This window comes from Protopterus annectens, chromosome 13.part0 (genome assembly GCF_019279795.1).
Source record: "Protopterus annectens isolate FY-2018-M chromosome 13.part0, PAN1.0, whole genome shotgun sequence".
Classification (NCBI taxonomy): Eukaryota; Metazoa; Chordata; order Ceratodontiformes; family Protopteridae; genus Protopterus; species Protopterus annectens.
The window spans coordinates 817,237,609-817,257,338 of NC_056747.1; the positions used below are offsets into that span (position 1 = coordinate 817,237,609).

General features: G+C 40.7%; 1 protein-coding gene across 1 annotated transcript in view; it reads left to right on the forward strand.

The window, feature by feature from the left end:
- INTS2 (integrator complex subunit 2) overlaps positions 1 to 19,730 on the forward strand; it is a 1,434,855-nt gene that overhangs the window by 1,369,038 nt on the left and 46,087 nt on the right. Inside the window, exons 22-23 of the mRNA XM_044054536.1 lie at positions 2,985 to 3,090; positions 11,176 to 11,352. Coding sequence (XP_043910471.1) covers positions 2,985 to 3,090; positions 11,176 to 11,352 — 283 coding nt within the window. The remainder of the gene's footprint in view (positions 1 to 2,984; positions 3,091 to 11,175; positions 11,353 to 19,730) is intronic.

Consider the following 19,730-nt stretch of genomic DNA (forward strand, 5'->3'; position numbering starts at 1 on the left):
ATTATGGTTGGCATCAATGGTCACATGCACGGTGGTGGTGCTGCGGTAGCGTTGTCGCCTCACAGTAAGACGCTGTCCAGTTCGATTCTCAGCTAGAGCGTCTTCTGTGTGGAGACATGCGTGAATGGGCGTACCTTCGTTGAAGGTTGTGCGTCAGGGCTGGTAACTCGGCATGTAAAAATCAACTACCAATCATTAGTGGACCAGAGTTGTGCTGTGGCGACCCCTAACCGGGAAAAGCCGAAAGACACAACAATCAATGGTCACATTTCCTTTGTGGATTACAAAATGCTCATGCATTCTAACAGTGTAAGGACTGACTCAAACTCCTTGGGAATCTCTTACCATGGTGTGTACCAGATATGTATCTCCCTCTGGGAGGATGTCACAAAAAAGTATAAAAGACCGTTTTATGAAAATATCAGTGTACCTAGTTGATAGGGTTGCCACTTGTCTTTTCTATCCTGTGTGTGTGTGTGGGGGGGGGGCTTGAAAATGGTAAATGTGTTGATACTTTACAAGAAAAAAATATTTTCTGACATTTCTCTAAATGTCACAGAAATCTTTGATTTTACATTTAAGCATTTAAGTTATGTTATCTTAACATGTAAACTATTATAAATAGCCAGCATTTAAAGCTTCACATTTCAATACTGTGTTGCTGCTTATGTAAATTTTTCAGAAGAGGTGACAACTGTATTTAAACCCCTGACTGATCTAATTGCTTTTTTTTTTGCTATGAAAGGGGAGTGTTAAGTTCTCGTGCTCTCTCTGCAATAAAAACAGTGGAAAACAGTTGCACTGCTTTCTTTCTTTTTTTTATATCAGCTGCTGTGTTCTTGACATTAGCAGAATTAATTGCCCGTCTAAAATTGACAGCAGTACCTGACGGTAAATTACAGATTTAACTGTGTTTATGATGTGTCGTGCAGGCAGAGAGAAATTCCTCTGCATGTGAGAAGTTAAGCTTAAAAAAAGTAGGTGGGCTTTCCCTCCCTTTGATTCCAATACAAGGAGGTAAACGTTTTAAGAAGTACAGACAGCTTTCTGGTACCTACACAATACTGGAATCATATTGTAGGTAGAAAAGAAACCTAAGAATTAAGTTAAACTGTAGGACTGGGTGTTTTCCTTTATTTATTTATTTATTACAGGATCCCCCGCTTCAAGTATACTCATTTCATTCACATGCATCTTGCATATATTACATTGCCTCAGAACATCACTATCAAGGATATCAGCCATGCAGCACTTATCAAAATTCTCCATTTCCTTTTATGATTTCTTTTATTGATGTGGCAGAGTCTAACAATATTAAAAAAAATGACAGTTTCTGTTCCCCGATTACCCTGGTCTTTGCACTAACCATGCAGAGATGAGCTTCACACATCTTTGCATCAGTGCGTCGATGTGTGATTGCCTGCTCCTACTTTAATGTTTGTGTTGTAGAGTATAAGCACAGGACCCTAAAGCAGTGCACAACAGTCTAGTACCCTATCTGTTGCTGTTAAGAGTTGCACAGGGTACTACACTTCCCCCTCTTGTCCCTAAGAATTTGCCTTGCTAGTTTTAGATTTTACAGTATACAAGGAAGGATTACAGTCATCTTAAAATACTTAATAAAAATCACAAAAATATATATATATTGAGCCAGCAGTGCCATTTGTTCCCTTCATGGAAAGAATCACCAAAAAAAAAGTTTACAAACTAAAAATGCATTAAAATAAAAGAAACCATTGAAGCCAGGTACTTGTTGCCCCTAGCAAAGCACAGGTTTCCTGGTCGCTTAGTCAAGTAACTCCACAATCTTGCAAATGTGTTATATGCCTCCTGCTATCTGTTATGTTCTGTTTATGTTAAACCGTTATTTTCTGTGTATATATATATATATATATATATATATGTGTGTGTGTGTGTGTGTGTGTGTGTGTTTGCTATATGTTTGTCTTTCGGCTTTTCCCGGTAAGGGGTTGCCACAGCGGAACTCCGGTCCACTAATGATTAGCAGTAGATTTGTTTTACGAAATGCCAGCTCGACGCCCAACCTTCAACGAAGGCACGCCCATTTACGCACACGTCTTTCAAACGCTACCCAACCGAGGGGAGGACATGCAGACTCCACACAGAAGGCACTCCCAAGCCAAGCCGAGAATCGAATGGGAGAACCTCTTGCTGTGAGGTAACAATGCTACCGCTGTACCACCGCGTGTGTTTGCTATATATCATAACAATATATAGTGTATAGATATATGTAGTTCATTGCCAGGTTCCTGTCTGAAAGGAGTGCTCAGACTATGCCGCCTACCCGGTTAACAAACAAGAAAATAAATCACTTGTAGAATAGCTCCTGTTCCTGGTTCATAACTTTAGCCACTGTACCCTTCAGAACTTTAGATACATTTATTTGATTGTAAGTGGCACAGTAGTGGTTTGTAACAGATCTGAGGACCATCATCTACTGATATTATGATACATATTGTGGTACTTTACTTCCTTGAGAACGAATTGACTTCTCAGGCAGATCTGGTCTTCTTTTACTTAAGGGCAGCACATGGGTTTTGTATCTTGTGTATTAATCCCAGTTTCCTAAGCGTTGGATGCTACTGTGCTGGCCCATTCCTCTGCATTCTGATTTGTCATTCCTTTATGTAACAGTTCAAGCTGTTTTTTCAGAATTAAAAAAAAAATTGTGGGTCCCACAGTGGCAGGGAGTAACTGGCTTTAAGTCTTCTCCCAGTTCTCATCATTTATCATTTCTTGTTAAAGGAAAACCTTTTCCTTGTCTAGGTATGTTAATATCCCCTCCAAATAATTGGACTAATAAATCCTCTAGTGTTGGAGCTAATTAGGTAATCTGATAGGGAATTATAATGACCAGATGAACAAGTTTGGTAGTGTGTCTAGTCGTGGCTGCTTGCTTTGGATGAACAGAATGAGTGAGATTGTAGCATACAGATAATGACTGACTACTTTTTCCCCCCTAGATATTCGCTGTCCAGCTTCTCTCATATTTATGTATCCAGTATGCCTTGCCAAAGTCACTCAGTGTTGCCCGATTAGCAATCAATGTTATGGGTACGATGCTGACAGGTAAGCAATAAAAAGGCTTAAGTTGAATAGCTGAATTAAAATAAAAGCTGTTGCAGTGTATTACGCAAACCACTTTAAGTTCTCAATCTGTAATGTTTATTGCTGCTTGGGTCCGAGTACTGAGGTGTGGAAGCATTGTGTTGAATATCCTGACTTGATTATCTTCAGCTGGTGCAGTTTTATTACTATGTACTGACGACTTTAGGGGAAGGTAGTCATGGAAACAGTGATTTGTAACTACATATGGTTTTGTCTGTGCTATTAGTACTATGTGTTGTGTTAACGCTTGTCTTAGTTAGTTTAAAATTGTAGTAGTTGGTTGGGAGGATGTTAATGAAAGTTAACAGTCTAAGCTGTCCCATTCCAGATGTGCTTTTTTTGTCTTTAAGCACATCTGTGACGGCAGCAGTATGGCTTTCTGGAAATTCATTTTAAAATTTAAGTCCAAATTACTACATTGTGACAGAAGATGTTAAAAAAAAATCTGCCTTGTATTCTAAGTCATCAAGTTGAGTATTTTTGTAGACTGCTAAAGGAAGCAAATGGCAGCCTGCTAAGAAAAGAGTAATTTATTGATTAGATTAATTGTAAATTGAATTATGACTAAAAGTCACTTTTTGAGGCAGTTCTTAACTATTCATACAGTTTCCTTTGATATCACATCTTTTTTGAAGGCCAAACTTTTGTGGCTCCAACAACATGCAGCAGAATTGAGAAGAGTGTATTCCAGGTTGTTACTGCTGATGTGCGGAATGTTCTTCTTGGGTGTAATTAAGAGAGCTTCATAGCTTTTAATTTTTAGGAAACTGCTGGATTGAACTGTCATGTCATTTCTTTTTACATTTTAATTATTATTATTTTTTGTTTTTGTATTTTTGGTCCTTCAAATCCTTAAACCATTCCATTTCTAATTAACCTGTCTTCTGCACGAGTTATCACAACAGATCACACTATGAGGGGAGACCTCCATCTGTGGGAATATTTTTATTATTGGAGCCCTGTACCTTATGTGGCCTGCAGTGAGGGATGAGAGTTGGAAACCTGCTGTACCATTATGTATTTATTTATTTTATTTTACATTTGTTTACCGGGGAGGTCCGACTGGACAGATCTGTCCGTTTTCAGCAGAGGCCCAGGGAGAAAAGCTCCAGAAACAATTACTAACATACTGTACATAAGCAGCTGATTTACTACTTTATCCCCTAACCCTTAGGCAGTTTATAAGCACAAGTTGCATGCAGTACTGAGCTTGAATATGTGCATGCTTCCACTCACAGAGCCCCTATCTACAGTGGATGTGCTGCTTGGTAAACTAGCCCCTTTCTCTTGCTGACCACCTGGCCTCCTTAAGGTGTCAGTAGTGTGGTGGCTGGACTGGACCTTCCTCCCTCTCTCTCTGGGACAGATGAGACAATATCAGGTGCTCGTTTCCCTTACCTCCTCCCCCAACAAAATACTGCAGTGCACAGGCAAGCAGTAGTGGAGAATGCCGGACTGCTGACAGCTGTGTACTGCTGCCCTAGCATTCTACACATTATCAACACAGATTTACACTTATGTTAAAGATGACATTTTTGTAGCACTGTAAGATGAGTTCTACAATAGTTGGTCGTCTTATTAAAACATAGTACATTTGGATAGTGTTGATTATGTTTCTTAGAAATGTTTTGTGCTTTAGTAAGAATAGTAAAACAAAATAGCACATGCAGTTTTGTTGTTCAGACCAGTTGTTTTACATTAGGAAGGTTTGTGGCCTGCACTGTGGTGGCAGGACAGGTAGCTTACATCCTTCTAAGTTGTGAACTGCTGATTGAGGGCTCGGTGTCTGTTATTCTAAAAGTGTATTAGTTCTGGTTTAAGCACTTGGGCTACAGGCCAGTTATTTTACATTAAGAAGGTTCGTGGTCTGCACTCTTGTGGGAGGAGAGGCTGGACTCTGCCCTTCTGAGCTGAGAATTTCTGGTTAAAGGCTTATACTGCCTGCATATTTGAACTGTTTCTTACTGAAATTGGTACACCTTGTTTGCTGTAGCATAGACTAGATCCAGGCCTGCTGAATCTAGCTTTATTTGTATGCTTGTTGTTTGGTTGCTTGTTATTTCCCTGAAATGCTAATTCCACCTAAAACGCGGCTTTTCAGCGCTTCTGTGGATCCCTAGTGATATCTGCATTGCTTACTGTACTTATTTCCTTGTTTCACTTGAAAGAAAGTTACTGTTTGTCGTTTTTGCATTTAAGTTACCTGTAACACATTGCATTTAAGTTACCTGGCACTTGCTCACTAAAGCAATTATGTAAGTCAGCACTAAAATATTAAAAGCACTACAGCCTCACAAACTCCCCTTGAGTACCTTGTTCCCCATTGGCCCTTTTTTTTCAATTATAAAGGAATTCCCATTACTATTCTAGCATGTCCAAAGGTCAGTTGTCAATCTCCTCTCCGGTCCAGCTGGTGTATCTGGGAATCTTGAGGCAATGTTACAACTGCCTCATGTACACAGACAACCCTCTCCTCCTCCCAACAAATTCCAACACGTGAGAGATGCAACCATATAGCCAAACTGGAGGCTAAGCTCTCTCAACTCAGTACTGGCGTAACCAGTCAGGAGGAGAAGGAAACCACACTCACTACAATTCCAGTCTCACATAGACCTACCACGACAGCAAACCAAACACATAAACACACAAAAACATACTCGGAGGCTCTAAATAAAAATCTGCCTAAGCAGCAGAGACCTCCAAAGCAGACACCCAAGCAACCGCTACCCCAAAACAAAACACGTGCAACACATAGCTCACAAAGCCAGTGTGCCGAACAGTCACGGCCCTTAAGGCTAAACAACACACCTGATACACTTGTAATAGGTGACTCTGTCGTCAGGCACACTGACGTCCCGCTCACCAGGCTGAACAAGGGAAGGTCACGGTGAGCTGCCTGTCGGGCGCTAGGATCCGCCACATAACACAAGCACTCAGGTCACTCCAAGGCAAGTACAAATATGACTCAGTCATTATCCATGCTGGTGTGAATGACCTGAGACGTACCTCCCTGGACTACATGAAAAGAGACATAGAGGAGCTCTCTGAGCATGTAGCCCAGGCCGGTATGACCCTGACCTTGAGTAGCATCTTACCCTCACCAAGAATGATGCCACAATATGAAGACAAGATGATCAATTTCAACAATTGGCTTAAGTATTGGTGTCATTCAAAGGGGATCAATGCCTGTCAGCCTGGGATGACATGCTCGACAAGCCACGATGCTTCGCTAGGGACGGCTTGCACCTGTCACCCTGGGCTTTGGATATTGGCAAAGGCTCTTGCTAACCCCATAGTGCATTTTTAGGCAAGGCTCAAAAGACAAACCCACCTCCATAGGTATCACAAGGGATAAGAAACTAAGAGTAATGCCACTCAATGCCAGAAGTCTAAACCTCAAGATGCACTTTTCGAAACTCTCCTTAGCATGGAGAACATCGATATCTGTGCAGTAACAGAAACCTGGTTCAAGGCTCCCGAGAGCACCCCAGCACTACCAGGTTATACCTCATACCATGCTTTTCGGCCCCAAAACTTGGACCGAACCACAAAAGGAGGGGGAGTATCAATATTCGTCAAAGATACCCACACCACCAGGTTGGTGGCACAGCACGAAGCATCAGAGACTATCCATGTGCAACTAACAGTGGGTAAAACTGCCTTCCAGTTTATAGCCTGCTACAGACCACCCTCCCAAACCCAGGAACCCCACTCGGCCTTCCTGAGAACACTGGAAAATATGAAGGTCTCTCCAAACACCGTTATATTGGGCGACTTCAACTGCCCAAACATAGACTGGGAGCATTACTCTAGCTCCAACACCCTAGCCCAAAGGTTCCTAGAATTTATAAACTCAAATGCTATGGAACAACTTGTTACCACTCCCACAAGAGGGGAAGATGTACTGGACCTGATCATCACCAACATGGGGACTCTATACTCCAGACCAGAAGTGTATCCCTCACTGGTAAGATCAGACCATAAACTAATCTCACTGGATATTCACATCCCGACTCCACCCCCTGCCCTGAAAACCACAGTGAAAAACTTCTCTAAAGCAAATTTCACACTCCTCAAAACTGAGGTGGAATCCTTCAAAGCCCCCGGGCCTGTGGAAAATATGGCCCAGACCGCAGAATCCTTTATAAACGCATTCTGTGAACACCTTCAGGAATGCATGGATCACGCAATCCCAAATAAAACCAAGACCCAATCCTCCAAAGGCAGACGTCCTGTCTGGTGGACCCCAGCCATAAACAAACTATACAACAGAAGGAGGAAGCTACTATATGATAGAGCAAAATCCCAAAAAGGGAAGGCATCTCTGATCAGTTTTAGCAAAAAACTGCGGGCACTCATAAAATCATCTAAGGCCAGCTTCAAGAGAAAAATTGCACAGGACACTAAGGATAATCACAAGGCTTTCTTTAGTTATGTTAGGAACCTGGGTGGGAATTCCCAGATATGCTCAGAATTAGTCCAAAATGACAAAAAATACACCGAACCCACAGACATTGCCAACATCCTAGCTGACAGGTTTAGCGCAAACTTCTCCCCCCCCCACCAAAAGGGCAAATATCTATCCCAGCAGAGTGCTGCCCCCCTGACATCTCAGATGCTCAGGTAAGTGCTGCCCTCTCCAAAGCAAAAAACACAGCATCGATGGGACCAGACAGTGTCCCAGGCTGCGTCCTACATGAACTCCAAGAAGAGCTAAACCCAAACATAAAACTACTGTTCAATCTCAGCCTTACTACAGGATATGTACCCAAAGAGTGGCATACAGCAACAGTGGTCCCTCTCCACAAAGGTGGTGCCTCAACGGATCCTGGAAACTATCGCCCCATAAGCCTGACTAGCTTGGTCTGCAAAGCTATGGAAAGGATCATCATGGACCTCATAAATAAAGATATTGGGGACCTACAGACACTGGATCCTACCCAGTTCGGCTTTGTTAAGGGCAGATCCTGCCTCTTAAACCTGGTTGATTTCTTTGAAACAGTCACCAAGGCCATTGACGAGGGGAAGGTGGTCCACACAGCCTACCTGGACCTCGCAAAGACTTCGATACAATACCCCACTCGGGCATTATAGATAAGCTCACCAGCTTAAATATAAACCCCTATGTCACTAGATGGGTTGCAAACTGGCTCAAGGACAGAACCCACATGGTTAGAATTGCTGGAGCCATGTCAGACTCCAAACCAGTTACAAGTGGCGTCCCACAAGGCTCAGTCCTGGGACCTCTCTTGTTCGGTATATATTTCTCGGAGGTACAGGCCAACACTGAAGGACTGTGGCTGACCAAGTTAGCAGATGACTGCAAACTGGGCGCCATAATCGACTGTCCAGCCGACACAAGCATCCTCCAAAAGGGCCTCATAGAAACAGACAACTGGTGCCAGAGCCATGGCCTCAAGCTAAACGCCAAAAAGTGTATAGTCATCCCCTTTGGCAAAAACAAAGTGCCCACAAATTACCACATAGGTGGTAATCCATTAAGTACAGAAGAAGTAATTAGGGACCCGGGGACCCAAGTTGACAGCAATCTCTCATTTGACAACCACGTGGACAAAGTGGTTAGAAAAACATTTTATATAGCCCACCTAATCATGAAGGGATTCACATCTAGATCAGGGGAGGTCATCATGCCTCTTTACTCATCCCTCATCAGGCCCATAATTGAGTACAATGTCCCTTTTGGGATGTACCTTACCAGACACCTGCAGCAACTGGAAAGACCCCAAAAGTACCTCACCAAGAGGATCAAAGGGCTCAAACAGATGCCATATGCTGTCCGGTTAAAGAAACTCCAGCTCTACTCAGTGGCATACCGCCTGCTCAGAGGCGATCTATGCCTGACGTATAAAGCCATGTCCAACCCGGAATTAATGGACATGCTGCACCTCAGAAAATCCAAATCCCATCAAGCTACGCGCGCAAGAGACTTGAACCTCAGCAATGAAATAAATAGGACATGCTGGAGGGACAGATTCATAACCCAGAGGCTCCCTTCACTCTGGAATAAAATCCCAGTCCAGGTTAGGCAGAGTCCCTCATTGACTCTCTTCAAGAGGAATCTTGATGAGTGGATGGGAGATCGTAGGTTTACCCCGGGTATCACTTTTGTGTCACTGTTAGACAGAGGCACAGTATACTAACCTCGAAAAAGGGCATATCAAAATTAATTTAAAATGGGTGGCGAAAGCCAAACACTCTGGCTAGGCTTATAAATGCCCTAGGGCAGATAGCCTTGTATGAACCTAAGACATTAACACAGTGCTAATTAATTATACTGTGGTACTGTTGATCTCTTATTTATATTTAACTAGTATACTTGATGAAATGAAAAAATATGCTTCACTAATGTGTTATATCACAATTTTAGTGATAAGCGATACTGACATCTGCATTTTCAACAGCGACTTAAGCATGGTCCGGTGAACTCTTCTTTCTTTGTATTCTTGTAGCATAGTTGTCCTGTTTACCTGATATTACCTCTTATCCCTGGCCCTTGTAAAATTTGTGAATTTTTGCTAAATCAGTATGGATCAGATAGTAATGCCAAACTTCTGAGTGCCACACTTTTTTTTTTCTTCAGAAGATGCATGCTGATGCAAAACATGTTCTGTTAACTTTCTAAGTGAATTATAATAATATTTTGTCTCTGATATTTGGCCTCACTCCCCCATTATGTTTGGCTTTGTCCCTGATTCTTGAGTAAATAAGTAGAGAACTATGTTATGCAGACCACTGTGTCTGCACCATGGAACTGTTATTGGACTGTCATTTTTGATTGACCAGACCAAAAAATGTAAAAAGCTAAAAGACGTTATCAGATATGTAACGGCTGAGATTGAAGTGTTAACTACTTTATACTGTCAGTGTTTACTTGCAATGTTCTATATGTTGAAATTTATTTTCTTTGTATGTTTATTTACCTCAAAAACTACAGATATGTTTAGGTGTAATTTTTTCTGGGCTTTTTCTTTTCTGTTATTAGAAGACATGACAGAAAGAGAGTCATTTGAACCAGACGAGAAGCCTGGTTGTTAAATAAATAAACACAAATACATATATATTTTACTAGTAGGAATGAATTGGAACATAGTGGCATTAACTAAATAAGGCTGCCCAGTGTTCTAGCACACCAAAATAATGACATTTGTTCAGGCTTTTGAAGCCTGTATTCAAAGCCATCAGTTTACGTAATCATTAGCATGTGTCCTTAAACATCTTGTCTTCTGTGTGCTTGTAGAAGTGGGTGTGGGCAAGAATGTACAGCAGAAAGAGGTATGCTGTTGTACAGCAAATGTAATACAGGTTGGCATGTGATAGGGTAGTCATGCATGTCTAACTGCAGGGGTGTATGTGTGGAAATGTCCCACAGCTGATGTGATGGGAAATAACATGGCATATGATAGGATGGCCATGAATGTATGTGGTGGGTTGTAGAATCCTTTCCGCTGATGTGATTTAAGATTGCATATGATAGCTTGAGCATATATGCAACACAATTTAAAGTGTGGAAAATCCTGGGGCGTATGCAGTGCAGGCTGCATTATGATGGCATGGTCAGGTATGCATGGAGTTCTGCAACTGCTGTGACTCATGATAATTAAGATTGTATGGTCTGGTATCCCACAACTGCTGCAATGCAAGATGACAAGTAATGGCATGTTTGGTGTTCATAGGTGCCATGTGTGGGAGGTCTTACAGCTGTTACAGTGCAGGATGGCATGTCCAGTATGTATGGCTCTTGGGTGTGAGGAGCCCTTCAGATGGCACAGTGCAGAATGAAATATGATGCTTGTGTACTGCACTGGGGAGATGCTGTTTTTATTAATAGTTGGTGCCAGTTTTATTTCGTACTGTTAGATATTGTCACAATTAACTGGGATGTAGAAGTTTAATGTAAAAAGTGCTGATAACTTTCATTTAATAGTGGTGCTCTCCCCAGCAGATATATGTACAAACACTAGAGCAGATTGTTACTAAAGAGTGAACAAAAAAAGAGTAATTAATGTGCATTATCTCTTTTTCCAGTTCTCACCCGAGCCAAGCGATTTGCTTTCTTCATGCCTGCCTTGCCTTGTCTAGTGTCATTTTGCCAGGCTTTCCCACCTTTGTATGATGATGTACTGTCACTTCTAATACAAGTTGGACAGGTTTGTGCCTCAGATGTTGCTACACAGATGAGAGATATTGATCCTATTCTTTCACGTAAGTAGTAACTTCAATTTCTGTAACTTTTTCTCTGCAATAGTTCAACAAGATTATTATTATTTTTCCATTTGTTCATTTCTTTTTAAACTTTTCTTGAAGTTGTCTTAAGAGAACAAAATGTAAGTGCATAAGGTAGTGTTCATTATAACTAAGAGTGTATGACAGATGCAAATACTTCACAAATGAATTGTTCTGCTTCACTGGTACATCATTAGCACTGGCATCCTATTTAACCCAACTTTGGAAAAGTTCCAAAGATATACAGGCTGGCCTAGGTGACATGGAACGAGTGAGCCTACAAGCCTTGGAAGGTGCTTCCTGTCTCATGAGGGGAAGTAGTACAGCCTTTTTTAAGCTTTGTCACTCTTCCACGCCATTAATATACTTTGACAGAGCAGTGGTAGCTGAGAGTGAGGAAGGCTAACCTGACTGACATTCGGCATTTGTAGAATGTTTCTGCATTAATAAAGTTCCACTGTTCTTAGGGGCTTGGGTGAAAAAAAAAGCATAAAAAGATCCCTGACCATTGTAAAATGATGACTTCTGTTCACTGAATGTCTGTAATATCATGTTTATTACTGTATTCTCTGTGTAGAGGCTGCAGGTCCTTTATCTTGCCCCTCAGTATGTCTCCCTTAGTAGTTTGCCACTGTGTACGTGGAAAAGATATGTCTCAAGGAAAAAGTTGTTCGTATGAATGTGTGCGGACTTATATTGACATTTTCATTAGAGGAGAAAGCATGTACATGGATGCATTTTCTGGTGGGCCTGTCCATGAGCTTGCAGCTACCCTCTGCACAGATGTTACTCCCCTTTCCCCTTGCCCTTTTCATGCCTTGAGCAAAACAGCCTTTAACTCTTTTCATGACTCACATTGTTTTGGTGACCTCCATTCTGTGGTAATGCCACCTCCAAAGGTCTCTCTTAAACTGCTGCCAGCCCCCCCCCCCATGTATACATTAGGCTTGAAGAAGTGATGGAGTACCAAAAGAAGATTAATACGTGCTCAAGTTTAAAAAAGTGCCAGATTTGGTTTAAGATGTTATTTGTTTTTGTAATATAATGTGGGCTGCCGAATTGATTAGGTTATTCCTTGTAGGCCATCCTAATTCAGTGACATGGGTACACATACATAGTTAACATTCATTCCAGCATTTTTTAAGTTGCTCAATTTCTCCTTTCCTTAAAACCTCACTCTTCCCCCTGAATATTATTCAGCATGCATTGTTTCCAGAAATTCTGTTCATTTATATGTAATTTGATCCTTCCCTTTTCTAAAGATTGCACCTCTGGTTCTTTTACCTCCTTTACAATATTCAGTACTTCAGTTACAATTGATTTTGATTTCCATTTTCTAGCAATTGCTTCTTGGCAGCAATTAACATTAAACTTTGTACACACTGTGTCTGGGCAATTCAGATCCTGTATCCCAGCTCAAAAGAATAGTTTCTTTAGTTACAACTATTTGTTCCCCCAACGTTTCTGACAAGGTACTCTTTAGGAATTTTTAAAATTTTCCAACTCATTACATTCTCCCCAAAAAATCCTGATTACTTCTCCTTCCTATCACTTCTCCAGCATGAGGCATGATGGAAAAAAAGGACTAGTTATGGAGCCAGGTCTTTCCCTAATTCTTTCAATAGTTCTACATTAAAGCTGTTAGGGTCAGGAGCTTTTCCACATTTTTATTTAAAAAAAGCTTCTTTATTGATCCTGTGTTAAGTACAAGCAATATGTACAATTTTGTGTTTATAATTCAGACTGCTCATCAGAAATGGCATCACTTTACAGTATTCTTGCACCAAATGTTGTTATTCTTAGTCTTTTATAACATGATCTTGAAATGTGTATAGTCTTACATACAGTGGGTGCAACTCACATACCTGTTAATTTTCTACACTATACGCATCGATTCCTTACAGGCTCTGACTATGTAATTATTTGCAATCAAAGAATTAGGTATTAAACATTTTTCTAACATTAGCAGTATTATTTCTCTTAATTAACTGAACTAGATGCAAGTTACACAGAAGACATTCTAGTGCTTTATAATCACCCAGAGTATGATTCCTTTGTCTGTGCCTATTGTTACTTACTAATGTATCTGTAATTTGTATATATCCTGTCTAGTCTTTACCCTTACATAATTTTTCTTGCTAAATTACTGTGAGACAAGGTCGTGAGCTACGACATATATACCCAGTGATCCCTTTCAACTGATCTTAAAGCATACAGGCAACTCATATACCCAACCTGTCATCCTAAACAACCTAATACTGAAACCACCAATATTTTCTTCCTTGACAGTCCCTCCCAGACATGTTTGTCATCCTAGAATCTCTAAATACATCAAACATATTCTGGTATTAGATAACTTAATTAGTAATTCATACTTCTTGTTTTCTAACTTCAGTGAATAAATATACTAAAGATCAAACATAACCTCCAGGCTGTCCTCAACTCCTTTATCAGGGAATCACTTCCATGTCACAGAATATCCAGCCATGTGCACACAGAAAGAGAGACAACTAATTTGTATCCTTCCTTACATATACTCAGTTTGCTTACCAGTCAGTAACATGCTTGTGCTGTCAGAATAACATTACTAAATGGAAGACTAAATGTATCAATTCTCTAACATAAATCTGAAAGCAGCCTTTCTTCATCTCCTTTCATTATAAAGCAGTCATGTTATGAATGGCATAAACTATCAAGTTGGTTGAATGCTTCACTTCTACCTGGATCTGTAGCACAGAGGGCTGTTCTTGTATGCATAATTTGATTTAATGTAAGAGATGGATTCATTTTATGAAATAGTGCTGAAGCTGCTTGTAGATTGTGAGTTTATTTAAAAATCTTAACAGTACCGAGTTTGCTCTAGCAATTGTATTGCTACCAAAAGAAGATTAATATGTGCTCAAGTTTAAAAAAGTGCCAGATCTGGATTAAGATGTGATTTGTTTTTTGTAATGTAGGGTGGGCTACCGAATTGATTAGGTTATTCCCTGTAGGCCATCCTAATTCAGTGACATGGGTACACATACATAGTTAACATTCATTCCAGCATTTCTTAAGTTGCTCAATTTCTCCTTTCCTTAAAACCTCACTCTTCCCCCTGAATATTATTCAGCATGCATTGTTTCCAGAAATTCTGTTCATTTATATGTAATTTGATCCTTCCCTTTTCTAAAGATTGCACCTCTGGTTCTTTTACCTCCTTTACAATATTCAGTACTTCAGTTACAATTGATTTTGATTTCCATTTTCTAGCAATTGCTTCTTGGCAGCAGTTAACATTAAACTTTGTACATACTGTGTCTGGGCAATTCAGATCCTGTATCCCAGCTCAAAAGAATAGTTTCTTTAGTTACAACTATTTGCTCCCCCGTTTCTGATAAGGCACTCTTTAGGAATTTTTAAAATTTTCCAGCTCATTACATTCCCCCCAAAAAATCCTGCTTACTTCTCCTTCCTATCACTTCTCCAGCATTTGCTATCTACCCGAGAAAAATATCTCTGAAGTCTGCATGGCGTATAAAAACACCTATGCAAACTCTTTCAAGCAAAAATCCTAAACCTTCTGGACTTTGTTGCCAACTTGGATGCCATTGTTTTTCCATTCTCTCTTTCTAGTCTTTTCGAAGCTCCTCTGATTCTTATAGTTATAATGCACTATTTATATGCACTACTTCCAGTCTTCCTCAGTAGTGCTTTCTGTTTCTGGAGACTTCCCTGTTGATTGATTATACCTCCACATTTTTATCTCATCTCTTCCTATGCTAGTTTTTAATTCTTGAGTTTCATCTTATTCTAATCTTAGCATAATTACACCTTCCTTAAATGTATCCACTTGTGCCTTTTCTTGGTGTCCACATTCTTCTTCTTTATAGTACTTTTCATAACATTTCCAAAATATATCTAATGTCTCTATAGGATCTCTGATTATTTTTCTTGTTATAAGCTCCATAAGTTTGGCAACAACCCTGTCTAGTCTCTGTTGCCTACAGTGTTGTGCTAAAAGTTTTTGTGCTCTGGATTTATCAAAAAAATGTTATTTAAGAGCAACTTTTCGGAGCTCTTTCATATTGTCCAAATACTCCTTTATGTTCCCTTCAAACCTCTCAGTTATCCAGATATTTGCAGCTAATCTGGATTTTTGCCTCATAATTTTAGTGTGTTTGTCATAAAATTTGTGGTTTTCTGACAAATCATTGAGGTACCTAAATAATAGCATACATTTGAGTTTTAGACTTTGTGTTGTTCTGAAAATGCATGCTGATAACAAAACCTGTTATTCTATCAGCTTTCTAAGTTTATAAGAGCAGTATTTAAAATATGTACCTGATTTTGGACCTTTGTCCCCTAGTTATTTATGTCTTTGTCCAGATTTTATGTGCTTAGAGGTTGAAAGATGTTTCCCTTTATCACTCTGCTGTTGCTCTGCTTCTAGTTCTCCGAGATTCCCTTTATTCTGCAATACTTTAACTTTGGTCAGCGCCATTTAATAATTCCTTTTATGTTTTTCCCACATCTCTTTCTCTCTTATTTATACAATGTTTTAAACCCCATTTTCATTTTAACCTATTCACTAACTCCTCCTCCTGAAGAAATGTATGTTCCCTAATAACTCTAGAATCCTTTTCGCTACTCTTTTCTTAAAACTCCCGTCTTTATAACAGATAAGTAGGAAAGTGCCATCCATAGCCAACTTAGTTTTCTGGTGCATGATCTGAAATAGTTATTGGATGTGTCTCATATTTTTCATTTAAATACACATGCTTCTGTGAAGTATAAATTCTCTCCAGTCTAGCCCAGTTATTGTACCTTGGGGAATAATATGTACATTCTGACATCCTGCTGTGATAAACCAAGATGCTGCCAGCCCAGCTAGCTGGAATTTTGCAAATAATTGTATGTCACTTGAAAATATTAATATGATTTATATAGAAATGACACTGCTAGCCCAGCTAGATAGAATTTTGCAAATAATTCTATGTCATTTGTGAATAGTAATATGATTTCAATGCCTGCCTTAAAAATGTAAGAAAGCTATATGATGTTCTTTGTGTTTCACTGTTGCAGTCAGCACACTTGGGTTATCTGCCTGCAGGTAGCCTTCAGTCGGCCCAAATACCAGAGTCTTGGGATTTTTGCTTGAATGCTGTCGCCTCTTCCATGACGTCAGGTCGTCAGGGGTATAAAACATGCAGCTGACGCCATTACATCAGTCTTAATTGCCAAGAAGGAGCCTGAAGCAGTTCACAATTGCCGGTCGGCCACTACCTGAAGTTTTTGTTTTTTGAAGTTTCAGATCTGAAGTCTTCTAAAGTTAAGTACCCCGTTGGCGATTCTTTTTTCTTGCTCTAACCGATGTCAGAAAAAATTAACAATTGTCTTGCCTGTGGAAAGCAAATACCTTACAAAGATTTTCATTCTTACTGCGTCACGAGACAACGACATCCCTAGCTGTTGGTTTTGTGCCTTGTTTAATGCCCGAACCATTCGTCGTTGGACTATTTTTGTAACTAAATTCTTTCGCTCTCGTTCTCCGTATTCCAAAATGGCTTTGGTACGCCATCCGACTACCGATCTTCCAAAAAAGCACAAAGATAAAGACAGACCACATAGGTCAAAAACTGCCGACGACACTTCCATTAAGCTTGTCACCAGTCCGCCGGTACTCAGTGAGATGCCTTTGCAGCCCCTGATGCCCACTTCTACAGATTCGCAGGCCTCTGATGAGACCCATTCAGAGTCTGGTATGCCGCAAGATGCTTCCTCAACTATGGAACCTGCGGATGCCTCTACCTTGGATGGGTCCGGAGCCAATGTGCAGGCACCAGCTTCTGAGGGTGTATTCTGACCTACCGATATTCATATTAAACCGACAACTTAATTTCCTACTAAAACTTCCGAGTTTCTCAGGCCCAGAGTTCACACTACACCTAGAAAACTGACATCCAAAGCGCATGCTCATCCTCCCATGCCACAAAAACAAATGCTTAGAATGGCTGAAGACCTTATTACTCTAATTAGGGGAATCCAGCCTTCCCCTGCCAAAAGACAAAGAATTTAATTTCCTTCTGATTCTACAGACCAGGAGTCTGATGACTCTGACCCTTCTGAGTACCAGCACATAGCCATATCTACCTGTGAGGATTCAGATGCAGAGAAATCCATTCCCTCTGCCTCCCCTCCAGAGGAGTTCTCTTTTGGTGAAACCTTGCATACCTTAAGAGAGCATTTCCGCTGAGAATGCCAGGACTGTCCTCAGTCCAAAAAGAGACTCAGGGAATTTTTAGATTTGCCTCAGTACAGGCCTCTAGCTATACCCCCTGTCCTGGATATTGTAGACTATGTCTTCTTGGAGTCCAGTCTTACTCCTGACACCTTATCACCAGCTCCTAGAAAACGTGACAGGTACTACAGTGTACCTGATTCTCACAAATTTCTCTCTAAGAATCCTACTGCGGATCCAGAGGCCATTTCCTAGGGACCTAAAGGCATGAAGGCTACTACAGCCAAAAACCCAGCCCCTTCAGACAGAGATTCTAGAGCTTTAGACAGATGGGGTAAGAAGATATATACCTCTGCAACTCTTGCCATCAGGGCTTTGAATTACCAGTTTCACATGTTAAAGTACCAGCAACATATTATGGAACTAATTAAACAAAAAATTGTGTTACTTCCAGATTGTGCAGAAAATAAAGATTTACAAGAGTTAATGCATTCTGCAAACCAAGTTAGTAAACATACTTTGCAATGTGGGTTTGATGCCTTAGAAGCATCTTGCAGGGCTTCTGTCACTGGGTCTGTACTGAGAAGGCATGCTTGGCTAAAAGAACAAGTCTTGCCTGACCATGTCAAAGCAAAATTACTAGATGCTCCATTAAATCAGGGGCGTTTGTTCAGCAGAAAAGCAGTTGTTGTTCTTAAAAAGATGGAAGGAAAAGCTAAATCTATGCAAACAGTCAAAGATTTCTTACAGGTGCAGCCACCTAGATTCAGTAGGCATTAGCCTTCAAAAAACTGGTCCTTTACAGTCCCTGTCAGGCCTTCTCAGTCCAAACCCAGGGGAAACAGACTACCAAGACTACAGTCTCAGAGTATGCAGAGATCTAAACAATGGAGTGTTTCCACCTCAAAACCAGGGAATGGTAAGCCTTCCCCTTATGGAAAAAGTTCACAACGACTTTCCAATTATCCTTCCCAGCCATGCCCAAGTACTTGCGCCCTTAGGAGGAAAACTCGCCCTTCATGCGAAAAACTGGGTGTCCATTACTCAGGACCAATGGGTTCTAAACATTGTATCCCAGGGATACAGATTCTACTTCCACTCACTGCCAACACCAAGCGGGTTGCCAGACCTTCCTCCAAACCAGTGGGCAGAGGCTCAAAAGCAAGTACTTTCCCTTCTCCATATCAGGGCTATTCAACCTGTTCCAGTAGAACAAAGAGGACAGGGTTTCTACTCCAGACTGTTCCTGGTGCCCAGAAAAGAGAGATCTTGGCTCCCCTATCCTGGATCTATCAATTCTCAACACCTTTCTGGTGGTCCCAAAATTCAAAATGCTTACACTGCAACAGCTTCTTCTTATGCTAGCTAAGGATGCCTGGTTAGTCACCCTAGACTTAAAAGAAGCTTATCTGTACATCCCATAAGGGAGTCTTGCAGGAAATCTCTACATTTCAGGACAGGCTCTATGCACTATCAGTTCTCTGCATTTCCCTTTGGCTTATCTACTGCACCCAGAGTAGTCACAAAATGCCTGGCTCCAGCCATTGCATACTGCAGGCAGAAAAATATTCAAATCTACCCATATTTGGACGATTGCCTGATTCAGGTGGACAGACAGGAATTGCTACTTCAGCACCTGGTATTTGTAAAAAGACTTCTAACTTCACTGGAATACACCATCAACGAAAATAAATCACAACTGATGCCCAGCCAACAAATTGTATTCCTGGGAGCAAGCTTGAACACAACTTCCCAGATGAGATTCCTCACTGCAGAAAAGCAGGTCCATCTGACAAACATTTCATACTAATAGGTTCATAGGTTCATACTAGGCTATCTGCCCTAGGGCATTTATAAGCCTAGCCAGAATGTGTTTGGCTTTCGCCACCCATTTTAAATTTATTTTGCTATGCCCTTTTTCGAGGTTAGTATACTGTGCCTCTGTCTAACAGTGACACAGAAGTGATACCCGGGGTAAACCTACGATCTCCCATCCACTCATCAAGATTCCTCTTGAAGAGAGTCAATGAGGGACTCTGCCTAACCTGGACTGGGATTTTATTCCAGAGTGAAGGAAGCCTCTGGGTTATAAATCTGTCCCTCCAGCATGTCCTATTTATTTCAGTGCTGAGGTTCA